Here is a 20,147-nt window from a genome sequence, read left to right as displayed (position 1 = left end):
GTTTGTCTCTATGTGTTAGACTGGCGAGCTGTCCGGGGTGTACCTGCCTCTCCTCTTATGGTAGCTGGCATTATCTCCAGCCCCCCTGACAACAATAAGTAGATGGAAATTAAAAGACAACTTTGTAATTATTGTTTTGTATCAGTATATTCAAATAAAGCCTGTAAATCCTGCCTGTAAAATACAATTTGTGTGTTTATGAATGAGTTTAGTATAAATGGCGGTTGTCCTCATACTTCAGAAATATTTACAGACAGGTTATAGAGCACTGATTTGGTTAATATATCCAACTGGTAACTTTATTGGGTCATGGTTTGCTCTGTGGGAGAACTGAGGACGTGTCAGTGGGCCATCTGGAGAGTATTACAATGGAAAAAATGTTGGATTGACCAATGGGGTATAAACTGTCGGGGTTATTTCTAGCGCTCACTGTCTCTCTTTCTCCCCCTCCTCTGTTGGATGGTTCTCTCATACCTTAAATGCACAAAAAACAGAGTGTAGAAGGGTGGGCGAGAGAGGTAGACGGAGCAACTAGAAGAGAGAGAGACTGGGAGGGACCGTGGGTGAGGTTCACTTGGATCCAAAACCCAGTGTAGCAACAACTTATTAGAGAAACAAGGCAGAACGTTCTGGAGCAACAACTTTTCCTGAATAAAGCAGAAGAAGAAGAATTCAGTCACTTACGGAATCTGGGATTGCTTTTAACACAGAAAAACTGTTGTATGCTCTCACTTTGGAGAACTTTTACTGAGCTCTGTGCTTCAGGAGTGCTCCGGAAATACAGGAAGTGGTCTCATTAATACTGACAAGTTTTTCAGAAACAAAAAGACTAAAGTTTCCCTGCAGCTGCAGAGGCAGTGAAACTTGGGCTGACTACTCTGGCCAGACTTATTGAGTTTTAGTCATGTCGGGCATGCTTCCCCTCTTTCTCGTATCTTTGTGTCTGATCGTGGGCTCAGTCCAGAGCCAAAGCTCGTCTCAGGATGCCTTTATAATCCAGTACCTGGAGAGGAGACTGGCTCAGATGGAGGTAAGCTGATGTTGGTTCTTCTGTTTCACGTCAACTACATGTATGTGCATCTGGCACGAGGTCAGAGACACAAAGAGCATAGACTCAGCCCCCACTTATTAACTGCTGTTTGTAGTGTTACTCACTTTGCTTTGACATTTTGCTGAATGGTGCAGTTCAGTTCAGAAAATTTCCTCTTTACTGCATAATCTGATCATCTAGAGTTGTGGAAATCTAAATGAGGCAACAAAAAATATCAGTCAGTATGTTTTTCCAATCTATAGAAATACAACATGTCTCATTATGGTGGGTTTACTACATTTTGAAGGACTTTCAGGTACTAGCTTAGTCTGTTATCAAAATCCAGAAGTTTTGCAGAACTGGAGCAAATAGAGAAAAGACTGATCAGTGAACTTGTGCAGTTAAAGAGTGTTTGGCTGGAGGCTGTCAAGATACAAATTATGCCAGTTCCATCATTCTTACTGTTTATGCAGCGTGGGATTACAGAACAGCTGGAGCCAGCCCCAGCTGTCATAGAGCGAGAGGGAGAGAATACCCTGTACAAGTAAAAGAAAGAGAAGACGAAAGAAAGAAAAAAGTAGGGAGGGGAACAGAAACACAACTAAATCAACATATGATGTAAGCCCCAGACATGAACACTAACACTTAACAAAATGTCAGACAAGTGAGCACAGGAGAACCAAGACATAAACACAGAGGCTAGACACAGGCAACATTAAGGGCAACTGAAAACTACTAATAGAAATCAAGACATGAGCCAAAAGGCAGGGCTGCAAAACTGAAACTCATCTCTGGAATAACTATAAAGCAAAAACTGAACTCAAACACAAAATGATGTCACGATAAAGTTTCCAGTTTATTAGCAAAGAAAAACCAAACCAGGAATCCAGAAATCCAACAAACACAAAACTTGCTCTGACAAAAAACGGGGGTGAACTGTGCAATCTGTGGAGGAGAGAGAGTGTAAGCGAGTGGTAGTGAATGAATCCCAAAGCAGGCAGTCAAAGTCTTCAGCCTTACTTTTGCTGTGATATTTCCATAACCAGGAAGGAAGAGTCCATACTACCATCCAGGGCACTGGGGAGTTTGGCAGAGAGTGGGCAGGTGGTAGCGGTTAGGAGGGCGCGATTTACTGGTTCCAAAAAGCGTTTGGAAATTTCCAGGAAAGAAGGCTGGAGATCACGGACCGTTTGAGTTGAGTTCAGCTGACGGCTGGTGGGCACCGAAGAGGTGAAGACAATCTGGCGATGATCTGCTGCACACGGCGCTCTGAAATACTGCCCGCTACATGAAGAGCAGCAGATCAGGTGTGAAGGAAACCATCCAACTCCCAGACCCTTCCAAAAAAAAAACTATTTCCACACAAAACAAAAATAAACAGGAATGCCCTGATCATGACTTAAAACAGTGAAACCAAGAATATGAAACTGGGATCAAGACAATAAAGTGTTTCTATAGATATTCCTCATTTGGTTTTTTGATGGCAGTGGTGGTGAATCCTGTCTAACACTATGTTTTCCAAACAAGGTTGAGATCTGGTGACTGTGTAGGCAATAGCAGAGAATTCACACCATTTTGATTTTCATTAAACCTTCAGTAAGCCTCCATGCCCTGAGGCTGAGGTCACTGTCATGCTTAAACAGACCACTATGATGTGGTCCACTGTGTTTCATCTTAATAGAGGTGAATGCTAAGAAAAACTTTATGACACCTTCCATTAAGGGAACAAATGATCATCACACTAGATCCCATCACAGTGGGAGGCTACAGTTCAGTTTTTACCTCTGAGCCGTAAAAGGGCCGATGGAGTATTGTCACCCTGCCTGGCAGACGGCCGGGTGGGTGGGTGACATGAACAGTGAGAGGTCAACTTTTCTTGTGAATGCAATAACTTAAAAACAAAGCAATGCATCAAGTGCTATTAATGTACAGAATGAGTGGAGCAAGACTTTGTGGTATTGTTCCTGACCAAGTAAAATTTACGTGAACCTTTTTAGGTTCCATCAGTTCTCAAACTAAATATTCTCATTTTAACTCCTTTTCTCATGAAACCAGGAACGCCTGAATCAGTGTGAGCAGAGCACCACAAGCGTCACCCAAAGAACCTTTGACCTTTCCAGTGAAATCAGAGGTTATCTGTCTACACTCAGTGTTCTCAGGTAACATATGTGAAAGATCTCCTTTACAAAGTTTCTCTCAGTACACACTATTTAAATGAAAAGTGAATGAAATAATGACAAATTTCTGAGAAACTGAATGAAATTCATGAAATAAGCGCTGTTTTGCTGTACAGATCAGAGGTGAAGAGCCAGATGGACGGCATGTCTGTACGTGTAGACCGGATGGAGAGAGAGCTGGAATATTTGGAAAACAAAATTCCCAGTCAGTCTGAAATTGAGATGGAGGAGGCACTGCTGGAACAGCAGATAAAAGCGGCAGAACTCGACCTACTGAAAAGGAAAGCCAAGATCAAAGTGCAAAATGGTGCTTAAATAAGACGAGATATTTAAAGGTCCACATAACATAAGTTTGGAAAATAGAAAGAAACAACAAAATGTTCATTCCTGCTTCTGTGCTTTTTCCAGACTGCAGCACTGGTCTGAGTCAAATCAAGTCTCTCAAGATTGTGAAGAAGGCAGGAGACACCTATGGTTCCTGGTTCAAGGACCCCTCGGAAGGATCAGCCAAGGTCTCTTCTTTTTTTATAGATGATGAAATAACTGGTTGTTTGCAGCAGAGGTAAAGCTGTCTTTCCTTCTGAGCTGCACTCTTCTGTTTATCTTTCTCTCACTGTCGCTCTGTTAATGGACACTCACTGATCTGTTCTCTGAATAATCAAAATGAATCATGCTTTTTGGACTATTTTGTCCTATGTGATTGGATCAGCTGTTATCAGATGACCACCTGTGATGGAAATGGCTGGCTTAAGGTGATAAAACCACATACAATTATTACCAACTGAGCAGCTTCCCTCCATTCAGCAAAACATTTTAACATCTTTGAGCTCAGCTTCAGATCATTTGGTTTTATAATGCATAATTTTACTCCCTTGGCTCTCACTTTCCTTTCAAGTTTGACACTAGCTGTTGTAACATTTGTCACTTTGTATCTGAAGAGCCAGATATTTCCTGATAGGAGTTAGTGACAAAAAATATGGTTCAGCAGGGTAAGAAAATTGACCTCTGTTTTTCAGGGAGCCAGAAAAACAGCTCCCAAAGATGCTAATTTTTCGGTATTTCTGTTAAATATGTATGTTTTCTTTGCTTGCAGTGAGTGAGCAAGTGACTAAATAATAGTTCACAACTTTAATAATTACAAAGCTACATTTAGCCAGTGCTTTAGGAATTCCTCCTGGGACTGAACCAGGAATCTTTGGCTTGTTAGGCAAATGTGTAAACTATGGAGCTCCTAATAATTAATAATTCCACCCAGATGTAAATGGGTGGGTGTATTGTAGCTATATAAGATTGGCCAACAGAATAAAACCACCTGCCCAATATTCTGGAGCTGAACTTAAAAGCTGAGGCCAGACTGCAGTTTATTGTTTGGCCAATTGAGGCTTGTTCCAAAAGTGAGACAATTCCCATGGACTGCTGTGTTAAAGTGGCAAAATTTAGTGCTTTAAATGAACATGTTTACAGCTGCATGATCAGGTGTGTTAATAGACTGTCCAAGAAGTCTTTTCAAACTTTATAAGTGAGTAAAATTCTATGATTTTATTTAAATGTTAGTTAGAATAAAACAGTGTCTGCGGCTGTTCACACATGCACCCTGCAGATGTACATTACTAACCACACTTACTAGATTTAGGTAATAAACAAACTTTTCTGTGCAAAAGTAGTTTTCCTGGCTCTAAACACTTAAGATGATGCCAACCAAAATGCTAAAAGCTTTTTAAAACAGCCTTTTTATACAGTTTATTGTAAAGAATAGAATATAAAGCTGAGCTGCAAAATCTCAGCTTGTCCCAATGTGAAATCTTTCAGATTTATCTGCTCAGCGGAATTCGTAACGACACCATGCTTGAGTACGTTTCCCTGCAAAGCTTCACAGAGAGGACTTCATCTCCAGCAAAGGTGGTGCAGCTGCCTTTCCACTGGCAAGGATCGGGTCATGTGGTCTACAATGGATTCCTCTACTACCACAAAGCAGATACAACAAACCAAATAGTGAAGGTTTGTAAGTGATTTAGCAAACATGAATGTGACGTTGTTCATGTGTACTTCACATCAAGGCATTCTTGTGTTGATTTGCACTCTGTGTACAAAAGGGGTTGATTAAAGTTGTTCATGTCGCTTGGCAACAGTTCCTGGATACAATTGCAGTTTACCAGTTTGAGACTTCATAACAGGGAGCTTAGTCACTGAGGAGTCGGTCTTGTTTTCTTTCCTTCACTTCTGTGTCAACTGAGGTCAGTGAGCAGAGAAAACAGTTTTGTTCCAGTAGAGCTAAAGACTTTTGTCAGGATACTTTAGGGGGATTTGAAGAATTTCCAGTATTTTATTCCATTAATCACAAATATAATACATGTCTGTGAGGAATGTCATATTTGCCTCAGTTGTACTTAATATCACTTTCTTAATAGTAAATAGTAAGCAATGTGGTGTCCCTCTCATTGCCATGCAAGTGATTCTGACCTACTCTAGCTGACATGGGAGCATTGCTAACACAGCTAATTTGTGTAAGGTCGCTCATGTGTGCACTGGTTTTCTTTCTTTTTCTTCTTACAGAAGCCTTCTTTAAGTAGTACATAAAGTAACCACATTTTGATAGTACTTGGCTTGTCTGGGATTTTTAAAGCCTTTGGTTTGTACAAGCCAAGTACTAGTCACCAAAATTAAATAGAGTCTACATTAATATTCAATTCATTTTATTATTATTTATATACCACCAAATCACAACAACAATCGCCTCAAAAATGCTACTCTGAAATGAATCTTTTGTAAGCTTGTTAGCATGCTAACGTTAACTTTTATCTTAGTCCAGTTTCAACATGCAGTACCCTCCAACTCTGTGCTAATAAAGTGACTAAAATAGCACACCACTGTTCACATACTTTCAGTAGTTACTCAATCTAATTATGTGGTTAGATAAAGTGACTTAAACAAAAGGCCCTCTATGCTATAATGATGTCCATTCATATCAATTAAATTCCTAAAGGTAGACCTGCTGAATGGCACAGTGGTGGACAACATGCTTCTTCCAGGAGCTGGTCATATGCCTGTTTACAGTCTGAACCCTAACACTTACCTGGACATGGCTGTTGATGAACTTGGCCTCTGGGTCATCCATGCAGATGCTGAGTATGGAGGAAACCTGGTCATCACCAAACTGGAAATAGGTAAAGTACTACTCCTGCTACACATACACAGTTCTGTGAAAAAGGTTTTGAGTCTATATATATATATATATATATATATATATATATATATATAATAAAACAAGCATCAGAGTGGTTTCTGATCCGTAGACTGTATTAAAAAAAAAAACTTTTTTTATGGGCAACAGGAGGCGAAATGTACGGGAAAACAGGCATAACCTTATTTGCTCTTTAAAAACTTATGCGTTTATGCTCTCAGGTCATTCAACAAGTCAGAAAGGAGGACTATACAGATCTAAAGGTCTTTCAAAGTTTTTCTGTACATGGGCTGCTTGTTCACTCATTCTAGTTCTTGCTCCTAACAGTTTTCAAAGGAGTGCTTTATTTATTTATTTGGACAAGTGGAGGTCAAAAGAACACGAAAGGCTAAAAAACAACAGCTATTGCAAGTGATTACTAAAAAAATTGGAAAAAATTCTGGTAAAGACCTGATACAGGACCTGAGAAATGCATTTGGCCCTGCAACTGACCCATTTACTGTGCAGTTTATCATTACCATAAATGGTCTCATCAAAGCATAAAAGTATAGCACGGTTTTGATTCCCCATGCAATAATATCTGTAAAGCATCTGAAAGGAACTGGCTTCATTTTTCAGCATGACAATGATCCCAAACATACTGCTAATGTAGTAAAAGCATACCTGGATAGAACAACACACAATGCAACACTATCAGTCATGGATTGGCCTTCCCAGAGCCCAGAAACATTATTTAAGCAGTATGGGATAATCTTGAGAGAGAACATAACAAAAGGCAGCCAACATCAAATGTCCTTCAAGATGCCTGGAGAACTATTCCCCTAGACTACTTAAAAAAATAGCAAGAAGGGTTCCCTAACATAGAGTTCAGGCTGTGTTGTGGTCACAGCAAATATTTGCTTTAAAACTATAAGAACTGCATAAACTCTATTTTTTCCTATATACTATGTAAATTTAATAAATGCACCTGTATTGCATATTTTTTGGGAAATGACTGGTGACTCAAAACTTTTGCCCAGAGCAGTAAATCCATCTTTTGTACCCTCTATGGTTTGATCTCGCCACTTACATAAAGCAAGAACATATATCCATTCAGTCCAGCTTTGTTTCTTTATATGTTAGGAACCTTGGCAGTAGAGTCTGTGTGGGACACACAGTGTAGAAGCCATGACGCTGAAGGAGCTTTCCTAATATGTGGCACCCTTTATGTGGTCTACAACACACGCTATGGAGGACGTTCCACCATACAGTGTCTCTATGACATCCATGACACTATTCACAGGTTGGCTTGTACACATGCACATGCATGCACAGTATACACCTGCATACATACATACAGTATCTACATGACAAACCACTTTCTTTTCCCTGTGCCATCCCGTTCCCTGTGCAGCAATGAGAGTCCTGTGATGTTCTTCCCGAAACGTTACACCAGCCATAGCAGCATCCACTATCACCCCGGAGACAAGCAGCTGTATGCCTGGGATGACGGCTACCAGACGATTTACAAAGTGGAGACACGCAAGAATGACCAAGTCATTGCAGACTAATATTACAACAGTGTTAATATACTGATGTTTGTTGAGGACATAGCTGCTTCGCATTGTAATGTACTGGGTACCCCTTAAGTGTAATTATTCAACATTCCCAAGAAAAATTGCTCTACTGGTGTTGTTGCTGTTGAAAGATGTGGTAACCAAAGAAATGTTTTAAAATGTTTAATTTTAATGTGTAGTTCAAGGAAAGATGTATTTTAACCTAAAACAGGGTTGTTTTCTGTCTTGGTTTACCAAAATATAAGATTTACACTTTATGATTTTTGTGATCAAAAAACCTCACCATAACGATGTTATCACTATATTTAGAGAAAAGTTTTATGAGGCAAAAAAGCAGAAATTCAAATAGAAAGTTTGCATTTAAACTCAAAACTGCCATTAACTGTGCCAACATATATAATGCATGCTATTTTATGCGAATTTCTGACACTATACTGATTTGCTGATATCAACTAGGCACCCCAGTGTTAAAATATGACAAGAGGCAATTCCAGAACAAGTTTTAGTGTGTGATGAGTGGGGTGTGAGAATGTGTTGGTTAATTCTGCATCCTGTATTAAAATCTCTATTATCACTTGAAAATCATGCAAAAAAAAAAAAAAAAGCACGTCTAGGAAAGCTAATCATAGGGTATTTTATAATCTGCTGTTGTTTAGTGCTCCTTTGCTGGCAATGGATGCTGCCTTTATCACTGTGAAGGGTTATAGAAATGAATTCCATGTCTAACTGAAGCCTTTTTAAGCATTGTACTTTATACTTTGTAGCAACACAATAAAGAGCATTTACATGTCAGGGTTTTCAGTATGTTTTTCAGAATGATGAATTCCATCTTAAAAACTGTTTGAAATATGTAACGTAGAATATGTCTCTGTCAGCTGAATAGCTGAGTTCTCCCAAAAATGTTGGCATTATTTCATTGCTGAAGTTGGTCAACAGTCTACCCAGTTGTTAAAATCTTCCAATCCCTCATGTATAAGTTGCTAATATAGTAGTATTGTAAAGCTTATTTATTGCACTTGAACACAGTAGAATTACACAAAAAAAACCCTACTTAAATCAGTATTGAAGACAATGAGGAGTGAAGATTCGCGGAGGCAGAGCAAGGAAAGGACAACCAAATGTCAACATTGTATATTCTGCAAACAGTAACAAAATAGTGCTGGAAACTCTCATTTCATTTACACTACACATTCTCATCGACATCAAACATTATGCCAAAAAGCAGATTCAGTTCATGTAAGTGTTGAGATGAGTGATGAAACGTGTCTCCCACTGAAAACGCATCGTCCAGCTGAAGAGAATCAGCTTTCTGGGATTTCCTTGCATTTATGATTGAGCATGCATCAAGACATCAAAGAATAATGTTCTCAGTTTACGCAGAACCAGAGTACATGCTGCATTCATTCTCTGCACATTTGCATCTTCTTGTAGAATGCTCTTAAAATCAGAATCTTAAGAGGATTTACTTTTACATTATCCAGTTCTCCTCAAAGTACAGCAGGCATTCAGTAAGACTAGACTAAAACTTCAATACGACACATAAATTGTGGAATCTGCTTTTTACAGATTGTGTTGCCATAATCTGCAACAAACGTTATTTATTAGTTTGATATAGATGAAGGTTCTATTTTGAACTGTTTGTGACTTTTAGTGTGAGTGCGCTGAGATGGTTGGAAATGCATGTGAATCAGATGTAAATAGTGCGACAGCGCCCTCTCTTGGTTATGACCGGTTATACGTTTACCTTCGTTGTGTCCCCTTTGCATTAAAGTCTCAGAGTGGATTACTTCATTTCCCTTGTTTTAAACGTGATAGAAAATGGTGATGTAAAAGATAGTAATAATTAACTGTGACAGAATAAATATATTTCATTTATTTGCAAAAAGTCAAAGTCAAAATACTGATAATAAACCACCATTTTCAAGAAGTTTCAAGAACTTTGCTCTTTCTTTTTTTGCTTTCCCCATTAATTATCACATGGCTTAACAGGTGTACTCGGGGACCCTTAAGGGCCTGACCCCAGGGTGGAGAACTGTGAAAATCAGCTCCATGCTGACCAGATACATTCGAATACTGCGTTTGCTTCAGTGCATTAATATTGTTAAGTCACATTTCACTATATATATCAGGTCTTAAGCTTCTTTATCTTAGAAGAATTATATTGTTGTTTGATGTTTAGTCATATAGATTTAGAGCATTTTCGCATCACTCATTTCAAAGTTTCTGATTTACCCGCCCATTTTCGGTTGGAGATGACGTGGGGAAAGGGGGCGGTTCCAGAGCGGCCGGTTACTTTGACTGCAGCGGCAAGAAATCATTTGGACGGTGAATTTCACTTTTCCTTTTTGGGAACGGATGAAGTAGTGTTCGAAGGATTTTCTCATCACCATGAAGCGGAGAAGCAATACCAACGTCACCAGGAGGAGTTCAACAATTAAAAGGCGCAGTGAGAATTTGCGTTTTGATGAATTCGGCTTTGCTCTCACTAAAAAAAAGGACCAGAAACTTCATCACCGGTGTCACGATTACAGGTGCGGAACAGGTTCACGATACATTAGCTCCCGTTTAAGCAACTAGCCTGGCTTATTATGCTCCTCACCCGAGTCATTTACTCCTAAACGCCAGTTATTTCAGTATTCACTGTCTCAACTGTGTTCTTTAACTGTATGATTTTAATCTTGTTGTTAAAGTAAACTAATCACTTCAGTAAGTTATAGTCGTGGTAACATTAGCTGTCGGCTTTAAGAGTTTCTAACTATCTTGTTCTTAAAAGTGTAAACCTCGTTGTATTAATAAGGTTAAAGTCTTTTAAATTATTTATCGCCAACTGTATTGATCCATTTATTAAATAGAATCTAAGTTCAACAAGTTGCTGAAACAAACAAGAAAAGCTGAGTTAAGCGGAATATTTATAATGTTAGACAAAGCTACTCTGCTAAAAACTATTTCAGGTGTACCTTGCAGGCTTACATGTCCACACGTCATACACGTGAAATGATAATGAAAACGCAAAAATCTCTACTTGAATACTTCCTTCAGTGAGTATTGTATTACACTCTGACTAGCTGCAGTCATGGTTTGCCAGACACTGAGCACTTAAAGCCCAGAGTTTAGAATTACTGAAAATGACAGTATCTGTCTGATTGAAAAAGCTGATGAATCAGCCCAAGCTCACCATGTTGTGTTGTCTATCAGCTACCCCCAGCTGAGCTCAGTGAGGGTGAAAGAGCTGTGTGAGCTGCTCAGCTACTGGAATGGAGCCAGCTTTATCTGCAAGAGCCAAGTAAGACTTGTATAAACTACAAAAAGCACTGATGAAAATCTTGTGTTTTGCACATTTGGCAACCATTCGAACATGCTTGTTTTCTTCGCACTCTTGCTGTGTTTTCAGATTGAGCGATTTATCAAAATGGGTATCCCTCCAAGCCTGCGCGGCAGAGTATGGAAGTGCCTGCTTACCACTGATATTTTGAGAGATGCCAGTGACTTCAACTACCAGGTAATATACCATGTGACATCCAAAAGAATGACATTGCAAAGCTGCACACTTTAACACTGAATTGTCATCATAAAGTTGCCCACAACGGTGTACAACCGCTGTAAAAAAGTATTTCCATGTTTGCTTTGTTTGCTTTTTATTTACTGGTGGAACATTCTGGCTTCATGGAACATGTCTTAAACAAATATAATTTATATGGCATATTTTTATAGATTGAGCAAAAAGATGGAATTGCGCAATATTGAGGGGGGAAATATTTGTCAGACTGATATCAGGACTGCTGGCCATGTCACTGAGTTAACACTTTGTGGAAAGGTGCATTGTCACCCTAAAAAAGTAACTTCATCTTCACCAAATATATTTTACAATAAGGAAAGGGAAAAGGTGTCCAAATTATGAGCTTTGAGTTTAGTGTTGATGTCATGCTTGCCATCTCCTCTGGCTCTTTATCTGGCATCAACCCCTTGTCACATGAGTGGAGGAAAGTCCCTTTTTTCCTTCTCACAATCGGTGCAAAAGTACCAGACAAAAGTATGAGCATCATCTCTTGGCCAATATAGATTGATGATTCATCAGTGAGCATCGCTTTCAACTGCAGCCCAGGATTGTTTCTCTTTAGCTCACTGTAAGCTTATTTTCTTCTGTGTGCATGTGAGTGCTGGTTTTCGTTTCAGTTTCAGTTTTATAGCTCTTTGCTTTTTCAGCTGAGAGCTCTCTTGATGAACTTCCTTTAAATCACATGCAAACTACAGACTAGTTTACATATTTAGGTTTCTGCAAGTATTATTTGCAATGTGATTCCATAATTTTCTTTTTCATCTACTTGATGTAGAGAAGGACAAAACATGCTATTAATTAAAATAAGTGAATTTAATATGGTTTAGGTTTGTTTCGTGAAGCCAGAATGTTCAGCTCTTAAACAGAAATAGTTTTGAGACATATTTTTGATTTCTTTATTTGCTGGAAAGTAAAAAAGTTGAATAAACATCCTCCAAGAGTGGCGATTCCATATATTTTTTCAATCTATCCGTTTTGGCCAGGAATTTTAAAAGAATTTGGCTACCATTTAACTTTAGTTGTGTCATTGAGCCATTGATTAGTCTTCCTTGGAAAAAAAAAATGCTGGCAATTTGCCAAAGAAAACAACAAAAACAACAACAAAAATCCCCTCATTTCAGATTTTAGATGTGTTGACTAAATATTAGGATGGTTTATACTTTTTATTTGAAAATAAATTACAAATACTCCCATGAGATCTGGGCACTTATTTCGTTTTTAGTCATTTTTGACATTTCTGCAACCTTGGAAAATGGATGAGAAATGTTTCTGCCCAACTGGACATGAATGAGAAATTCTTGTGTACCTTCACATTACGTGCAGTGTCACAGGTTTGAAACCCATGTGCTTTTCCAATGATATGTCAGATTCAGATTGTACTGATACTGCAGTGTGTCACTGCGGGAGCAGCTCCAAGTTTTCCACACAGTAGTTACTGTTTGAAAAACATTTTATGTGAAACAGTGGCAGCCTGGAAGCGCACAAAAAAGAATAATTTTGCAACTTCACTGTATGAATTCAAGTGAAACAAAAATGTGTGAACAGCTCGTGAGATGAAGTTGCAAAGAAGGGGATAAGTTCTACATCTGCTGAATCAAACCCAATTTGGCAATTAAGTAATGTTAACTAGCCAACATTAGTAGCTGTGTTATTTCCTGTAACACTAAGCAGTAGGACTGCATCATACAATAACTTGGCTAACGATAATGTTAGCTAAGCACAGGCCTAGAGACCTGCAGCCTGTAGTTGCTGAATCTCACTTAATTAACCAAAAATAACTGAGAAGGGGGGGGGAGAGAGAAAATATCTCTCCCCTTCTCCCTTCTTTACTTGCAACATAATACCAAATAAGAAAAATGTATTTGTTAATTACCTCTCTGGTCGATTCACTAGTGGTGTTTGAAAAAAGTCTGTAAAACATAGTTTTGCAATATTTTGCATGGTGATATTGTATCGATACAGATACACCAAATATCAGTGTTTTATTAAATAATTTAAAGTACTCTGAGAATAATACAAACAAGAGGGCTTATCTCTTGCACCACCATCCTGAAATAGTATTAGTTACACAAACTTGCATTAAATTGATTCAACGAGGGGGGGGGGGGGGAAAGCATCCAACACTGAACATACTTAGTTTGACATACCTACCTTCTATGTCAGAGAGTGCTAAAAGCTCAGTCAAACAAGTAAAATAGGTCAGCAAGGTCCTTGCATCTACACAAAAATAAATAAATCTGTGGCTGCCAAGTAGAGTTGGATGTCTCGAGACCATTTTACATGGTCTTGGTGTTGTCTTGGTCTCGGATCCCTCGGTCTTGTCTCGGTCTTGCTGTCTCAGTTCAACATAGTGGTCGGGAGATTTGGAGTCAACAGTATCCATGACACACAACGTAATGTTTTATAATGTGTCATGCGCAAAAGCACCAGCTCTAAGAGCCGTGCTTAGAGTGCTTTGTAGTGAATCAGAAGAGTCGACTCCCCTTGAGCGAGAGCCGGCTCCTCACTTAATTTCCTTTCGCTGCTCAGCTCTCACACAGTGGCTCCGCTATGCTCCAAGCCCTCCATAATGTGGCCAATCACATGCGAGGATATAGGATAATATCATCATGTGAAAAACAGAGAGGGTGAGAGACGCGACAGTCAAGTGGAGCGTGTGTCTGTCCCCTCAGTGAGTGAGTGAGACATTAGACAGCAGTGAGGAGGGCTGTGCGAGTGTATCGCAAAAACACATAAATATGCCTGACACCCGTAAACGAAGCAGCATCTGGCTGCAGTTTAAAGACTTTTTTTGTCTCGGTCTCAGTCTTGGTCTCATCTCGACTTTGTCTTGGTCTTGGTCTTGATACTCTCTGGTCTTGGTGTTGTCTTGGTTTAGGCGGTCTTGACTACAAGTCTACTGCCTAGTCATTTTTGGGGGGAATTTTTTTGTAACTTTCATTGATCCATTTTCTTCGGCTTATCCAGTTCAGGGTTGCTGGAGCCTACCCCAGCTGTCGTATGCTGAGAGTCGGGGTGCACACTTGACAGGTAGCCAGTCTGTTGCATGGTTACCACACAGCAACAGACAACATTTGGCCAATTTAGAATTGCAAATTAGAATTAGAGAGATTGTCAAAGGTTTGCAAATAATTGCTCTTTAATTTATATATTCAGACAGATTGCCAGCATGTTGCCATCAGTCTGAATGACTCGAGTCAACTGGCTGCCAGCTGGTTTTATTCTGATTATATTCCTATATAACCGGAAGGTTGCTTAGTGCAAATTCAGTAGTTAGATGTGAATTTCATTTATTAAAGTCAATAAAGAAGAACATAAAGACCCTGCTGTATCCACTGAAATGCAATTTCATGGATTAACAATATACATAAGATAACAACTGAACTTTTTTAAAATGTTTGAGCCAATACGCTCTTTACCTAACACCCTGTTTTTTAATACCCTAACCCAGCTGCTCTGTAGAGCCTCAATGCGTTCAAATGCCACAGTTTCATTGAAGTTTTATTCATCCATGTTACTCTGCATGCATTTAGTGTCTTTCTCCTTCAACCATTAATGTTATTGATGGATTTCTAGCCAGAGTATATGTTGTATTCTTTTCAACAGACATGTTTGTCTGAGGTGCGAGGACCTTTGGTCGACCTGGGAGTCAGTGAATACGGCATCTTGTCTGCAATCACTACACTGAGCGACACTCAGAACAACCTGGGCTTAAACCGTCAACAGTCCACCAGCCCTTCAAAGCCCCGCTACTCTGTCGATGACATCACACTCTTCAGACAAATCGCCCTGGACCTTCGTGAGTTCAGACACTCACTTTACATAGTGTTTCTGTATGTTGCACCATGTGTAGCTGAAACAAATAAAAGTAATGCACTTCATTTGAAATGGTCCATGCCAACAGAGCGTTCCTTCCCTACTCATCGGTCCTTGATGGGAGAAAGTCCCGAGGCCATCGAGGGTCAAGCGAAACTCTTCAGGGTCCTAATCGCCTGCGCCAAATACAACCCAAAGGTTGGATACACCCAAGGTAATGGGACGAATGACTGAACTGTTTGTGCATGTTTTCACTTCCCTGCATTTTAACTGGATATACTATAGTGGTACCCTTTCCTTTTGTCTGCCTGTGCTACACAGCAAATAATATCAATAAATTAGAAACATTTTATTGGTCTTATGCTACATATTGTGGGAGATTTAAACCTAACACTGTGCTCCCTCATCAGTCAGCACACTTTTTTTGAAAGCTGCTTCAGTTATTCTATAGATACCTGCAGTACATCATGTGACCACTTGATGGAGGTAGATGACCTTTTAATACAGAGCAGAGTTGACGCTGGTCAAGTTGTTTTTAAAAATAGCTCGGTAATAATATCTTTTCCTGTATTAATTGCACATTTCTGTCATGATGCACTTTAGAATAATTTAGTCTTAAAACCTAAAGATCTGCAGAAATAACTACATAAGCTTTTATACCTGCTTTTTTGTTTTGGATTTCTGAAACATCACCATCACCTTTTCTCTGTCTTCCCAATTTTCTTCTTAAATATATAACATCATGGTTAGAATGGCATTTTAATTTTGTCTCTGTAAGAATACTGCTTAGTGTAAAACTGTAGAGAACATTTGTTATTTTGTAAATCTTATATAACCGAAAGCTGATCCCAGTTATCTGCACCAAATAGACAATACTCATAATTACATTTTGTATCTTGTTTGGGAAATGTTTATTAGAAAACAATGTTGTTTGATGGCCCTTTATGAACAATGGTTTCTAGTGATCTTCTGCATGACATTATATATTCTAGAAGTCCTATTTTGAATGTCTTTTAAAATTTATGGGTGGGAGAAAAATTTATTTATGGCCAGTTTCATTGTCGGTGTTGGTGCGCTTGACAATGTCATTGTGCAGCAAGAAAACAATTAACTGATGTCAGACTAATCATCCAGTCAAAGCAAGTCAAACCTGAGGATAGACACAGCATGTGTCTGAAATTTTTCAGTTATATGCTATGTATAACATTATTTACATGATGTCTGATGATTTAGCACAGTGTAGAGATCATAAGCAGCAACATTCTTTCTTTGCCTGTGCAGAATGTGGTGACACACACCCGTGATTAGCTGGATCTTGAGCACCCCTATAAACACGTGTATATTTTTCTTGACAAACCATATTAATGCTACCTTTTACCCTGTGCTTCATCCAGGAAAAAATGTGTGTGCATTTTACAGGGATGTCCTACATAGCAGCAGTGCTGCTGATGGAGTTGGGGGAGGAGGAGGCCTTTTGGGCTCTGGTGGCTTTGTTGGATAAACCCAAATATCTGGGTGAAATGTTTGACCTTAGTCTCACCAAGTAAGAAAACTTCAGTTCTTATTGTTGGCCTTTATACAAATACAAAGAAAATACAACCAGAGGGTGGTTTATGTGTAGATATAACTGATGTAAATTAAGGATAAGAAAAGAAAAATTCAGTTTTATCTGATAGTTGGGTTATCATGAAACGATCATTACAAACCTTTTGTTGTTGGGGTTTGTTTTTTTTGGTGCCCCTGTGTGTCCCTGTGTGTCTCTGTGTCTGTGATCTGCTAAACTGTCTGGCTTTTTCTCTTCTTGTTGATTAGGGTGCAGCACCAGGTAAAGGTGTTTGACCAGTTCTTAAAACACAGGAAGCCTGAGCTCTCCAAGCACATGGTGAGTCGTTTTACTTTCCGCGTTTCACTATTTGGGTTTCTGCAAACAATGAAAGTTGGATGATAAACTTTAATTTTTGTTAAATTGCTATCTGAGTTACAAAAATCCTGGAAGTAATTTGTTTCAGTTTAGGGATGCCCAAAAGTCACATTATTTTAAAGGGGGGGACAATTTAGTGTCCTGTTGTGCCCACAAGAGGGCACACCAATACAAAGAGACATGCAACTGTTATATAGGTAGATTTGTCTCTGCATGAACATCCTTACACATCTCAAGGTAAAGAAACAACATGAATAAAATTACAGAATGTAACATGAAACATTAAACACCCTGCTTAGAGCAGAGTTTTGTTGTGAACTTTTTGCTAACATTACTACAGGATTGTTTATGAATTATTCGAGCCCTAAATTGGCCCCATGCTGTGCCTGAAAATTAGAGAATTTTGTATTTTTAAAATGTGTATTAGACACAAGCTTTAACTGTCTGTATACAGTTATTGTTAATGGGTTTTTACACATGCAAAAACATGCTGAAAGAGTTGTTAGAACCAAATTCGGATTTTTACAAACAAAGCAGAACTAGTAAAATGTTAGAAGTCAGGACATTTGAATTTAGTTGCCCATGTAATGTCCATTCAATTATGCTCCCTAATTACAGTGGACCAAAACATTGTCATCTATAAGAATCAGGAAGAGATACACAGCTGTTCTGACTTTGTCACTAAGTAGAGTGATCATGTAAGTGAATTATATTAATGCAACACTTTGTATTCTGTGCAGCAGACACATGGTGCTTTTTGCCATCAGATGAATATTCCATTTCACAGTAAAATGTTTGTTTTTACAACTAGCAGCTAGAGTTGAGAATATAACAGGGTGCTTGAAATCCTTGAAAATGCTTAAATTTTAATATTGTCTTTTCAAGGTTTGAAAAGTGCTTGAATTTCAGATGTGGTGCTTAAACGTGCTTGAAACCGTATTTCATTCACCACAAATAACTATCTGACCAAGCAGTTTTCTTATCAGATAGAGAAATTAAATGAGTCGCAAAGTGTAAAGCAAAATTCCTCCGCCTGGGCCGCCTTGCACCTCTGCATCGTCAGTCTGTTTCAATGCGCCACCTGGCCCCTCCCCCCGGACAGTCTGGGATGAGTGCACAAACTTGACGTTGCTGTTTTAATGAGCGTTTGATAGAAAACGACACTGGTGGAATTTGTACTCTTGAGTCACATGACAGATGAGATGATTTTCAAGTATACATACATAACACATGCTAATTTTTAAAACTATTATTATTATTATTTTGCTAGCTATCAAACTTGCTGGAGAAATGATTGAAATGCACTGAGTGTGATGCAGTATGGCAGCGCTATTATAGTAGTTAGTTAAGGCATGGTGATATATGGAATATGCTGTAAGCTAACATTACTTAGCAGTAGCAGTAATGTGAGCTACTTCACTCAAGTGAAAGCTTTAAACGTTAGTCCGATATTTAACTAGCCAACTTATGGCATAAGCAAATAATGGTAATAAGAGGGACTGATCAATATGGGCAATGGGAATAGCCACTTTTCTTTGCTATTGAAGTTCCCTGGCTTTCACTCAAAATCTGTTTATTGTGAGCACCTACACATTAAACAACTTAAAAATTATAAATGGCTTCTAGTTCACATTGAGGCCTGTGGGGCACTATCAGCCACTGAGACAACAGACAAATTTAAGTGTTTGCATAACAGGACCTGACAGGAAAAATGCGTATGAACCCTGATATAAGCAAACACTGAAAACTTGGTGCTTATTTGGGTGCCTTTGTTTCTGCTGGCATTATTTGGGGAATCTAAATGGCATTGCTAAAACCACAATAACCGAAAGATTTTAATGTGTGTATGTGTATATACACACATTTGTGTTTGAGACCAGATACAGCTATGTGATGAATGATTCATCTGCAAGCTGAGGCCCTGTAATGTCTCCATCATCAGTTGGGCCTCCTTTCCCATTCAGTCTGTTGGTTCGTTGCTTGTCAAAGTTGTAAAATGAGTGACTTTAGGCGGGGCAAAGACCTACAGCTGTGCAGATTTCTGCCACCAAGCCTACTGTTACTGAACAAGTAACACTTGTTTCATTTAGTGAACCACAGATTGTACTTTTTTTTTTCATTTGAGCTTTTCTTTACAGATGTCAGTTTATTCTGTGTACCACATACTACACTAGACATTTTTAAAATGTCTGTATCTAGGCTCAGATTTGCAATAATGATATTCATGAGAATATAGCAAACCAACTACAGAATACTGCTTTATCTGTGATTGCAGCTTGAAGGCAGCAGCATTTTTATTAGTGCAAACAAAGTGAAGGGTGTTTTAGATCTTTCTTTTCCAACCATATAAACTCTGTATGTGCAAGTCAAATGTAAGCGCAAAAGTAGTAGCGCTTACCCCAGAAATGTTAAGTAAAAGTATATCACAACTGTTTAATACTTTATTCATTGTTAAATTAAAGTCACTTAACCTCATAAGTCTTCAGTAGCCTGCACTCAATTGTCTTGTATAATAAACCTTACAGATATTGCCTGCCAAGGATGCTTTATCTTAGGTTGTGCTTGTTAACTAGTTGCTTAATGCTCTGCTTTTCTACCGTGTAGCTGCGTCAATTTCCGTTCGTCACTTGCTCTTTCTGTGCAGCATGCCTTCGTGGCCTGGTTGTATTTTGCAGACTGCAGTGCTTTGTTGGAGGTTGTTGAAGTAGCTCGGGTTTTAAGTCGTCATCTGAGGCTTATGCACAGCTTTTGTTCTCTTGTTGTTGCTGTAAACCATGGCCTATGCCGGCCGCTGTGGGCTTTGGGGGGGCTTTTTTGTCTTTTTTTTTTTTTTTTTTTTAAATCAATATACATGAGTTTACCAATTTAAAAAAAAAAAAAAAAAAAAAAAAAGAATTCATTATTTAGATG

The 20,147-nt window shown here is 38.8% G+C and overlaps 2 protein-coding genes across 2 annotated transcripts in view; both read left to right on the top strand.

Annotated features, from left to right (window-relative positions):
- The first annotated feature begins 479 nt into the window (after positions 1-479).
- On the top strand, positions 480-8,736 carry olfml1 (olfactomedin-like 1). Its single transcript, XM_082542302.1, has 8 exons — positions 480-1,030; positions 3,086-3,189; positions 3,324-3,514; positions 3,616-3,719; positions 5,017-5,205; positions 6,191-6,371; positions 7,511-7,670; positions 7,782-8,736. Exons 1-8 carry the CDS (start codon positions 905-907, stop codon positions 7,936-7,938), a joined length of 1,212 nt encoding a protein of 403 aa, XP_082398428.1. The 5' UTR covers positions 480-904; the 3' UTR covers positions 7,939-8,736.
- A 1,225-nt stretch (positions 8,737-9,961) lies between these two features.
- The window catches only part of LOC309710021 (uncharacterized protein), a 61,144-nt gene continuing 50,958 nt past the window's right edge, over positions 9,962-20,147 (top strand). The window contains exons 1-7 of the mRNA XM_082539118.1: positions 9,962-10,475; positions 11,140-11,227; positions 11,336-11,443; positions 15,107-15,299; positions 15,405-15,530; positions 16,736-16,859; positions 17,129-17,198. Of these exons, the coding sequence (XP_082395244.1) occupies positions 10,333-10,475; positions 11,140-11,227; positions 11,336-11,443; positions 15,107-15,299; positions 15,405-15,530; positions 16,736-16,859; positions 17,129-17,198 (852 nt within the window). The 5' untranslated portion in view covers positions 9,962-10,332. The remainder of the gene's footprint in view (positions 10,476-11,139; positions 11,228-11,335; positions 11,444-15,106; positions 15,300-15,404; positions 15,531-16,735; positions 16,860-17,128; positions 17,199-20,147) is intronic.

This window comes from Aulonocara stuartgranti (genome assembly GCF_965226115.1).
Source record: "Aulonocara stuartgranti genome assembly, chromosome: 7".
Taxonomy (NCBI): Eukaryota; Metazoa; Chordata; class Actinopteri; order Cichliformes; family Cichlidae; genus Aulonocara; species Aulonocara stuartgranti.
The sequence above is the reverse complement of the archived record's forward strand: the minus strand, read 5'-3'. Positions and strand labels throughout refer to the sequence as shown.